Genomic DNA, 12,125 nt, shown 5'->3' with positions numbered 1-12,125 from the left:
TGTCTGGTATAGTATCCAGTAATTAATGGGTTAATGCTCAATGCAACATTTCAATATCAAACTAAAGCATACTAGAATATGTGCAATTGTAACCTTGACAGAAGCAAAATAGCATCATGGCCTGCAACACTGCCAAAGCAAACGTTATGTAAAGGTCAGCTGGAAAGAAAGTCAAGATTCAGTTAATTAGAACCACACTGTCAGTGCTAGCATCCCAGGGAATGAAGGTTATTCCTTACTGAAAGAGAGGTAAGCTTTGGTTCTTTGGCAGAAAAATGGCAAAAAAACACCAATATTATTTTTCTCTTGCCCTTTTTATCATCTCTGCAGTGACATTTTCAAATTATCATTGTGTTTGAACAGGATGTGAAGTCCCGAATGAGTCACCTATAGAAGTAGGTGGCAAACGTAACCCACAACTAGAGAGGTGTTCTATCTTAATATCAATATCCATTTTGGCTTGGCACAAAAAAAGCTAGAAAACAAAACAAAACCAAAAAAACCCAACACCTAAGATGGTGAGACACTGCTACAAAACCAATATAATCTATATTTCCCGTAACATCACAAAAATCTACCAGACAAGCTGCCATCTCTTCCCTTGGAACTTATTTTCTAATTCTCATAATTTTGCAGACAGAAAAGTGCAATGGTTGCTAGTAAGTCAGTGGAATTCACAAAGTGCTCTGCAAAATTCTTACAAGAGAGAACATTTTCATAAACCCTCCAAAGTCATGTGCACACTGCACTGCATGACCAAGATAACTTAATACATTTAGTGGACAGTTCTGTCCTCTTTGAACAAAGTAACTGATTGGAGACACATAGCATTTCATCTTCTTTCTTCATACAGTTCACCCACTGCGACGTGATGGCAATGAAAGAGGGATGGCATTGGAATATCAAGCGGGAAATTCAGGTTCAATTCTTGTGTTGTACATTTACTGCATGAGTATCTCCCATGTCTATTCAGTAATTTCAACTATGGGTATACAAATTTCTTCTATTTTTTTTTATGTGTGTGTGGTCTGAGGGCCACAACATTAATCAAGTTTACATATATATTTGTCATTTTGTCTTCCCATCCATATTTTTAAGAAAAGAAAACACGTTCAGTAATAAAATGAATATTCTGTGGCTCTTTATAAGAAACAGCCATTTGACATTAGCCCTAAAGCCTTATCTAACAAAAAGTTATTACACAGAAGAAAATGCTATAAAAGTAACATATTTAAACTCTCAGACAAATCTCTCCTGAGAAATATGTCATTTGCAAATATAAGTAACCTCCACATTTTTAATTAATTATAAATTGAATTAGATAGTCATGTACAATAGTTTCTACTCGCCTGTTCACCCCGCATCCCACCCCTATTTTTAAACAATCAAGCTTTTCAAAAGGGAGTTACAGTACAATTACTCCTCATAATACAAACCAGGTTCATCAGCATCCAATAGGGACCTGTCCAGTATCCACTTAGGAACTGGGCAAATATGATACATGTATGAATAATCCTGGACAAGGTAGTTTAGTATTACACCATCCAAATAAAGAGCTATTGTACTCACCTTGGGTACCTGGCTACTACATGGTTAGTTACACAGTAGCAGACCATAAACAGTTATATAGTGTGTCTAACATATTACTATGCTTAGTCAACAGCAAGCATGGGTGCATATGTTGCACTACATACACACCGTATGCTCTAAATAAAATAAGATAGCATTTTAAAAGAAGAAATACATTATGCAGAATATTGAGAATTTCCCCAATTTATATTAATCATCAACTAGTAGTTTGGAAACAAAATATCTTATGAGAATTTTGCTACATTATGTTAGCAGCAGCAAGGAGGCATATGAAAGAGAAGAAAATGTTTTTGTACAGATGTTACCCACTCTTACTAGCTCACCTTTTTCTGATTAGCTGGTGACAAGCTTCTATAGAGCTTCTTGCCTTGCTTGCCAGCATTCCAAATGGTGAATGATGCCCAGGAGCTCAGGACTCTGTCTTCAAGAAACCTGACTCGGTGATTCCAGATGGTTCCCCTGAAGAGTTAGAAAAAGGGTGGATTTTGACCCCTAGAACTTCTAGCATTATTATATACCTATATGCATATGTACATACTCACATACACATAAACCTGACCAAACTGATTCACACATGATACAAAAAGTCACACCAAAATATTATATTAGAAATTTCCAAGAGAAATGTAAACTGTTGCTAGAAAAAAAGAAATTCTGTGGAAGTTCTCAGGTAAAAATCATTAGGATAGATTTGAAGCTGTAGATAAACCACTATTATTTTCAAGAACCCTAACAGAAGATCACAAGAAGATGAAAAACTGTGGCTACGGTAATCAAATCCCATACCAACAACGCCAACTGCCCACCAATACGCAGTTTGCCCATACCCATACTCACCGTATGAACTGCTCTATAACCCTGCAGTGCATACAGGCAAACGATCTCCTAAATCCAAGATGACCTCGTCATGTTCCATCTGTCCATGCATTCATTCTCCTTTGTCAACGTGAAGTTGAAATCCCACAAATTCAGTACTCCAATCGACCCAAATATACAGCCCAATGCTACAATGAAAGTCCATTTACATTGTGGTATTTGGCTCAAGTCTTCAACAAGTCAGTTTTCAAAGCTCTGAATCAGCAGACACCCATAGAGCAACAAATAATCATTGAACTGCAAAGTCACATGCAACACTGAAACGACCGGCTGTTACACACACAATTCACACTTGTGAATGTGCACATACCCACTTCAGACCAAATAAGAGCGATTTAATTTTAAAGGTTCCAGGTATTACTCAGCAGTGATACAAATGTGACTGTGCCTTTATTTGAGGACGACTTTTATAAGAAATAGCATTTCTAGAAACAAAGAGCAGTGGAAATTATTTTTCTTTTTTTTTTGAAGAAGTGGTGTTCCTCATAAAACTTCTTAAAATATGCTTTAGAAAAAAAGCAAGCTGGCAGATGTCTGTGTCCAATTACACCTTTATGTCTTCATGTTTGTAATAAGTTCCACAATATAATTTAAGCCAAGCAGTTGAGGTAAACAACTGTGAGACTAATGCCAAATGATGAACTGCATGGCTTTGGAACCAGTAACAAGGGAACACCTAACATCTTTAAATACTTAAGACCTGTTGAGATCTTCAACAAGTTCAAGGTAGGTTCTCGGAAAGAGAACACAACTTCACAGAAAGCATTTGTTCATGGACCATTCCTCCCAGCTGTCAAATTCACTTTGACGACCACAACTTTTTTATTGTGTGTGTGCGTCCGCACATTTCCTATCACTTTCAATCAGGTATGCTTTTAAAACAGCAATTCCCACCCTATAATGTAATATTTAAGACTACATCATTTACAATGGTTTAAAGAAAACTGCTGTTAAGAACATCTGTTTTATGTCCAGGGTTCATTTAATATTCATTAACTAGGAACTTATCTCATACTTAATAAACAGTTTTCTAGATACAGTAAATTGACTTCCTCAATTTATGGCTTGGTGGACGAATCTTCCTAATCTATATCTCTTGAACAAGGCACCTTGACTTGAAAATTTCTTTCATAGGAAGTTCTGATAGACACCTAATTGTCTCTCCTTTCTGAAAGCATTTCTTCAAATAAGTTTTTCCATTTGCTTTATCATGACAGAACACAATACACTTTATAACAATTGTTACAACTTGTTCTACAATTTGTAATACCTCTTCTGATCCAAGAAATTAGAAGCTGAAATTAGTTAAAGTATTAACGGAAAAAAACCAGTAATTTGCCTGTGAGATCCTAAATCTGCCTATGGTTTTCTTTGTCTTGGGAAGCTCGTATTTTTTCCTACTAATATACCTTCTTCACAGTTCAACCTTGAGCTCCATAGTCTTCTGACTATATCAAGTTGATATGGAATTTAAACATCAAAATACTCAAAGAATATGTTATTTCTTCTGCTTCAAATAAGGCTTCTGATTCATGAGTCAGCAGAGGTTCTCATTGGGCAACTACAGCAAGTTATTTCTGGTTTGCAAGTGCAGCTTGCCACTTTATAGAAAAATCAAAATCCGTTCAAGCTTCCTTGATGTTAAGGATCTAAACTGTCCAGGTGGGTAGAGAGTCAGGAACAGGAGCTGCTACAGCAGCTGATTCATTCATCAGACTGCTCTGTCTCCTAGTTGCCGTTCTGATTATCCATAATCCTGTATGCATTACACCAATTTTCTCTTACAAAACTGTAAATACATGAGTATGATCACTAGACATGTCTGACATTACAGTTACATCTGATTTCTATGAAACATTTTCAAATTTTTCCTTTTTGTAACGGATTATCAAATATGACAAAGCCAAATTTTTTGTTCCAAATTATTCTTATGAAGTATTACATTTGAGGTTATTGAGGTTAATAGGTTACCTAATTTATTCCCAAAAGTTTGCTAGCAAATTTTTCTAATATTCTACTGATAGGAATTTTGTGTTGTTCCTTCACATCCCTGAGTGATGGTTTGAAAAACAAGAAACCCTCATAGCACTAAGACATATGGATTCTTGCAGGGATTATTAGTTAGCTCCAAAGAGCCCACTTCACTTCAGCGTGCAATTTTTGAGCACAGCCAAATCCTGCTTAGCACTTCATCATTGATTGTGGTGTGATAACTTGGAAAGAACTTGACACACCAATAAATGTACCCAAGAAGAAGAGTTAACTCCATATAAAATTTCCGCACTGTTTTGAAGACTACAGCACTTCAACTAATGGAGGAAAAAAAAAAAATCTTGGATTTGACTGCAAATCTTTTTTCCTGCTGCAAAGCTTTAGCTGCTGCTGGCATCCTTTGACACTTGCCTTTTTCCATGTTCATTAGAGTATACTATATTCCCAGAAGAAAAGTTAAAGGAAAGAAATATGAAGGTCAAGTATTTTTCCAGGATCACTTTACTGGAAATTTTAGAGCTTCTGCTAGCTTCTAAAAAGGAAGATTATTGCTTTACATGTAAATGGAAAAGTTTTAAAACTGATTTTACTTTGAAATGTGACTTCAAAAGGATAACACTGTATTACATTCCAGAGGTACTTCAGAATCTGTTCTGTTGACTTGAGTGACACAGGCAAGTTTCTTTTCCGCTTGAGTTTTCAAAGTTAAGAAAGCTAAGGAAAAAACAGGCAACCTTACAAGGCATAAAAAGAATTATCAACTAACTTCTAGTTGTAGGGCAAACACTGGAATCTACGTCCAGGCACACAGAAAATGTTTCTATTAGTCATGGAAATATCCCGGTACATTTAGTATTGGTTGCTTCCAGACAGTATGCATTTGCTGCCTAGGTGACGGGTGCCTATATTCCACAGAAGTCCCTATAGAGGTAAAATTCAAGCAGACCAAATCTCATTGTTGGTAATCACCCACAAAGATTTGAGACGGAAGCAGATTTACTGACCCAATCTTATCTATGAATGCTATATTGAGAAATGCAAGTGCAGAAAGTATTTAAGGGAATTGCACTCAGAAATAAAAGTATATGAAACTCATTAAACTCCAAATTAATTGGATCATTGTTCAAATACAAGAATATTGTCAGACAGGTTCATTAAAACACCAATATATGGCTTTCTTAAGTACCTATTTTGGGTTGTGAAAATGAAGCCAATATACTCGGGCACTTGTGATTTTTTGCTTGCATCACTATGAGGCACTCTTATGAAAATGCTCACAGAAAAGTATTTAAAAATCACATCCCCATATTGTATGTGCCCTTTTTAATGAAAATTTTCAGTTATATCGAACACTCTGCAGTCTTGAGTTAACCTTGAAATACTTCTAACAGTGCAAGCTGAGATCATCAGAAAAATACAGAATTGAGGGGAGAATTTGTGACTGAGCTTTAGACTGAGCTTAACCTTTGTGAAAACATGCTCTGCACGAACAATATATCTCACATGTTGAAGCAAAAGGTAGCTTACAGAGTGTCAAAAGAGAGAGTTTCAGTTATCCCCTTCAGGTTTCCGGTTCACCTAATTTGCCACATTTTTTGATGTTTCCAGAATAGATAACTGGGATTCCTGCCTTGAGGGATAAGGGAACGCCATTTTCCCATCCTTTAGGAGCCAGTGCAGGTGCAACAGACAGGAACTGTAGCAACGTGCAAAGGATGATTAAAGAAAATGCCTGAAACGATGTAGAAGTTGTACAAACCACTACTCAGAGATGATTCTCACAGCTATTTTCAGATTTTGCATTATTACATATTCATAGCCACCAGCAAAAACTAGGAGGTATTATTAATCTGCATCGTCCCAAATCAAGGCTGCTTTTCCTACCCATGTCAGAAAGGATTAAAGTAAGCAGTTTCCCAGTAGCCTTTAGTATCATTTCCTAGCCTGTATTCAGTTAACAAGATTTTCCTCACCCAGAAGGTGGGATACAAATTCTTCTGATTGTAGAAGGTAGTTCCCACATCCTAATGCTCCTCCTTGACCCAAATTCTCAAAGTACATTGTTTTCCCCATTTCTTTCATTTTCTTGTCACTTCTTTACTTTACAAAAGAAATGTAAGTAGTACACATTTTTCTACTTGGAAAATCATTCTAGAGGCTTACTTAATTTTCCTAAGATCTCACTTGCCGTGGCCCCTCAATACTCATCAGTTATGTAGTCTGGAAGGAAGAAGAGGAGCCAAAATTCTGCAGGAGTGAAATGAGGGTATTCATGCAGCGGGTGAGAATGACTACGAAGGGTGTTCCTCAGTCCCAAGTAGTTATTACCATACCATCCACCCAAGTAATATAACAATGGAGCTCTGTTAAAATGTGTGGTGACCTACTGACTGAATACAGGAGTCAAGAAACATCTGCTCTACTCCTATTTTGAAATGAAAGATAATGTGACAATAAAAGCTATATGATTTAATGTGAGCTCAGTTAAACCTCGCCATACTATTTGACTGTCTTTCCCCTCCTTCCCCCAGTGAGGCTACATAAGTGAATCAACAGAGCAGACAGATGTATAAGTACTTGAGAAATGCACAAATACAAGCCCAATATCCTAAACAGTACTGGAATTTTAGACATTGATTACCATCCACAGTAATACTATAAATCTATAAATCTGACCTTTTCTATATACGTTGGTGCCGCCTGCTACTCAGGTAACACCAGACAGGAAGAGGAGCTATTCAAGTGAACGGCCTCTTCCAGTGGTTTTTCATTCATGGCAGGATAATAGAGTTTTATATTAAAACTCACCTGATAGATAATCCAGAGACAGAAGAACAGAGAACTTTTTAATCACAGTGAGAGCTGAAAGAACAGATTCTTTATAGCTATTTTTGCATGCAGAACTCAAGGTCCTTACAATCCACACGAAACTCAGAAATGAATCCCATTTGAACCTTGACCATACTGGTGAATAAACTGATTTTTTTTGTCGTTGTTGTTCTGTTGAACTTCATGTGAACTTATTAATTGCTGGACTATATTGTCCCACTGAGTTATTACATTTACACTGTTAATAGGTTCTATTAATGTCTGAGTTCATCTTCAGGTCGTGGGTCATTAACAGAGGCATGGTTTGCATTGTGGCCTATTTTTCATGAAAGGCTTATTAAGAAAGACAGAGACTATCAATGTTAATGCCAATTACTTTTCAAGAATCTAATGAGGTCATTAGTTTCCATGTTTAATTGAAGTGCCAAATGCAAGCACAGAAGATAAAAAAGCAGTTGACCTCATCTTTATTTCAGAGGAATATGTTACGCTATTCCTCCCTCCTGCCTATTTTTGGATGCATATGTTTTTGCAGGAAATTTCCTGCGCTCATCAGTGATACGAGACCCATGCCTCAGAGTACCTCTAAAACAACCAAATGTGTGTTTCAGACTAAGTGCCTGTTCTCCTTTGCTTAAATGACACTGGAAGCTTCTAGTGCCTGAAACCAGATGGTTTCAATAGATTACGTAATTTTGGTTATTTCTGCAGAACAAGCTCTTACAATATTATACTCATTCTGAATACAAGGCATATGAAGTTACTGTAAGCCTTGCATTTTCTGCATAAAAGGGAATCGCCTGAATCTCAGAGGGAAGGTACCTTACTTTCTGCGTATATTAAATTTCTCTTGACCAAAAGCTTGTAAATTGCTACAAAGATTAGCTACCTGCCCCAACTGCCTGTCTTCATGAGCAACACTACCTAAATACAAGTACAATGTTTTATTGCTCATCTTCCTCCAAGCTGACTTTTATCTTGCAATGAGGTACATTGTTTTATATACAGTTCCTTTTTATCCCTTTTGGCAAGATAAAAATCTATGAATTTTACAATGTTTTTATTATACACCAAACTTTCTTACTACAGTACTTCTCACTATAAAGCCAGCTCTGATATTGTACCAAATCAGTGTAATGTAGCCATGTAGCACAAAGTACACACAGCCCTAGGATACAAGCTGTAATGTGAGATAAAATGATTTAGATCTAAGAGATACAATACGTGGGATTTTGTGTTGTAAATTCCTAGCTGAAGAAAAGTTTCTCAAAACTTGTATTGCTCATTCACATTTAGCAGGTATCCATCATAGACTTTAGATTAAATTACAATGAGAACGTTTATATTTCTGTATGCACCTAATGAAATCTAAATATAGACTGTACTTCATTCAGATTCTGTCATACACCCAAAACATTTAATAACGCAGCCTGATGCCTCCGGGGTAAGGGAGAATGCAAATAAGATTTTGTTTCCTGCTTCACAGATACTTTCACCTCTAGATATTTGTTCCAGAAGGATACTAATCATAGGAAATGACCTAAAAATCATTAGTGTTTACAGTTATACATACTAAATAAAAAGAACTAAATGTCGCTTGCCAAGTAGTTTTATATATATTTTAGGAAGTCTGAAAACGCAAAATCAGGCATTTTTTTCCCCTGAGCAGTAATGAAAGACACCCGTATAAACTCAAATCAGCCCATAATAGGCTACAAGCGACTGTTGTCTTTGCTGAAAAGATTGAATTACGCATCTTTGTATAAACAAGTCCTATTAACAAGCTCCAAACTATTTTTTAAGACTGAAACTAGGCATAAACTGTTAAAAAAAAAACAAAAAACAAAAAACAAAAAAAAAAATCAACTTTCCTACAAGCATTGTTTCGATCTCAGACAAGATATTAATCTGGTTGGTGAGTTACTACGTCCAAATCCAGGTCTAGGCTAACTCTGAAAATTCAAAGACAAAATAGGCCAATGGCAAAAGGCAAAATGCCATAGAAAACTTCTCAAATAAAACACACCATTTAAAAAAAAAAAAGAAAAAGAAAAAATAGACTTCTAGAAAAGGTAGAACACACATTAAATAAGGTGGGGTGACCAAAAGGCAAATTAGGAAAGACCCAATTTAAATTACTAACTTAAAGCTTTGCGATGAGTCCATGAACCTCTTTTTGCTCAATGCACACCTCAGTTTTTAGAAACAAATGCTGGTCAACCCTTCTCAACTTAGGTAACAAACAGGGGAACAAGCCAATAAGAAGAGAAATTACAGAACTTCATATCTGAAAGTTCACACAAAATATTATTAACAGTAGTACCAGCAAAAGCCAACAGGAAGAATGGCTAGCCTGACTTCTTAGAACGAGACAAGAAAGGCGCCAATTTGGACATGCAAACTGCACATCTGAAACAGCTTACAGTATTTCCACATTCTCACAGTATGTTGTAATTCAGGGTGCTTGTGCCACACAACCTTGTAGATCTGAATAAGCAACAGCTTGCAGTAAATTCAAAACAAACTCATTTCCAAGAATAAGATGTTTTCCCACAGATAGAAGCAATAGGCTTCCAAGAGTTCTAGCATCCCATAATGCGTGACTGAAAAATTTGTAACTAACTGCCAAAATGATCACACACTAAAAGAGAGTAAAACCTCTTACATTTAAACACCAATAAAAAGCAAAATAATTTACCTTGTATTTGTTTGCAAAATCCAAAGAATATCTTCTATTTGCTTGGAATGACTGTTTCAGAATTAAAAGTTAAATGATTTTATATACATATGCATACATATATGTATGCATTTATAAAGATCTATAGTGACATTAACCATGAGCATGGTATTTATGCTAGCATACTATAGTATTTACAGTAATACAGTAATATAGTGATATACAACTAAAATGCACATAAAAATGTTTAGTTTTACTAGTCAGTTCTACAAAGCCATACAAATAGGACTGACTGAAAAGTGTATTTATATCATTAATCGGTAAGAAAATGTTTTACTTAATTACCACTGTGATTCTGGTGTGGGACTCCTAAAGGACAGTAAAACTCGCATAATTTTTCATTCATGACAATGCATAAGAGAAAGAAACGACTTTGGCTCAGCTTGCAGGACTTCTGATCAGGAAGAATGCCTTTGATGGGTAAAATGAGCATGTAGAGGAATCGGCAATCGACAACTTAACGTTTTCTTTAAGGGTAGACCAGCACTGGGAAAGCAGTAGGCAACAGCTTACAAGGAAGCACCTGAGATAATTACTCCTAAACATCCTCAGGTATTTTTCAAACCTCATTATGTGATTTAGATGGTTTAAACCTTTTAAAATAGGAAAATAATATATGTAAATACAGCACATTATCATATGAAAGGTTTAGGTTTTAGTGTTTTTTTTCAAAAGAAGGTTTTTGTTGGTATTATAAGTTTCTGTTTACTTTTTTTAAATTGAGACAGTTCATTTTGAAAATAAGCTTTAAGATTAAAAAAGTATTTTTTACATTATGGTTCACATGGCAAAAAATATGAGAATCAAACCCTCACATATTACAAATCCCAATAAAATTTCACCACTAGGATATATTTCAAACACATCCTTGCAATCGCGTTCAAAGTATTGAAGAAGTTACTGCTTCACTGCTTGTTTTTGCCATGTTCAGCAGATGAGATACATAATCATACAAAGTAGTCTTAATCCGCTTTGAGGGTAAGAAACTCAGATGCTTTAGATAACCAGAGAGGTTATTCAGGCAGATTACAAGATCTCACATGATCAGTTACAGAGACTCAGCCTCAGGAATGGTAACTGGAAGTTGAGAAAACAGTACTGCTGTAATGCGGTCCCCAAAAAGCTTCATTGCTCTTACAATACCTATTGTGAAATTATTTCAAAAACAGCTGCAAAGACGAAACAATTTCTTAGAATATTTGTCAAATGTTAAAGGGCCCCCACCCCATCCCTGCCTCACTAAATCATTAACACAGGTACACCAACAGTATATGGGCAACAGTATCCAAACCAAAGATTTCAATTCACAAGTTCAATTCCAGCATTACAGTATGTTACTCAAAAGCAAATTACAGCAAGAACAAACAGAAAACTAACCTTCCACCATAAAAAGAGGATACTACCAATATATTATGTTATGCTTGCTTTTTAGCCTTTTTTTTTTTTAAAAAAAACAAACCAACAAACAATTAAACACAATTAGGTAACTATTTTGCTGTGTGATGTCTTGAAGAGATTAAGCATCTTTGCTGCCCAACATCCACGATGAAGCTAATTTTTAAGTTCTAGCAAAAAAATGCAACTTACTCTAGGACGGAATGAGTTGCAGCCTGTGGATGGTAACGGTACAGCAGGAGGCAATGGTTTACTCGGAAGACTTCACCGCCCTTTTGGATATGTTTATAAAAAAACAACAAATCTTCTGGAACACCCTGGAAAAGAAGCAGTTATTTCAAACCAGGAAGTGACCAGTACTCATAGTTACATCTGAAGATACATTTTGTTTTTCTGCCAAATGAATAAGGTTTAACATCATTTTATTCATATTATTTCTGTATGTCTCAATGAAGTTATCTAATTGGTCATTAAACGTATCTGTAGAAAAGATAAAGCTATTAAAAAAGCAAGCAGTGCTATTTAAAAATGAAGTACAGCTGACCACAAGGACAGAGGTGGAAAAATAAACATCATCTCATTTTGACAGGGATGTAAAGCTTGGTATAGGTTAGTCCCAAAAGAGAGAAACCCAGCTGCTGAACAGTTCACGAAGCCTGAAGTGCCATGTAACCAAATAGTTTACTGAAAGGATCAGTGACTTCAG

The 12,125-nt window shown here is 35.8% G+C and overlaps 1 protein-coding gene across 1 annotated transcript in view; it reads right to left on the bottom strand.

The window, feature by feature from the left end:
* Positions 1-12,125, bottom strand: part of B3GNTL1 (UDP-GlcNAc:betaGal beta-1,3-N-acetylglucosaminyltransferase-like 1) — a 38,977-nt gene that overhangs the window by 15,464 nt on the left and 11,388 nt on the right. The window contains exons 4-5 of the mRNA XM_009587015.1: positions 11,612-11,736; positions 1,914-2,049 (exon numbers count right to left, since the gene is read on the bottom strand). Coding sequence (XP_009585310.1) covers positions 1,914-2,049; positions 11,612-11,736 — 261 coding nt within the window. The remainder of the gene's footprint in view (positions 1-1,913; positions 2,050-11,611; positions 11,737-12,125) is intronic.

Source organism: Fulmarus glacialis, unplaced genomic scaffold, assembly GCF_000690835.1.
Source record: "Fulmarus glacialis isolate BGI_N327 unplaced genomic scaffold, ASM69083v1 scaffold10821, whole genome shotgun sequence".
Classification (NCBI taxonomy): Eukaryota; Metazoa; Chordata; class Aves; order Procellariiformes; family Procellariidae; genus Fulmarus; species Fulmarus glacialis.
Note: the sequence above shows the minus strand (reverse complement) of the source record. Positions and strands in the feature narration are given on the sequence as shown.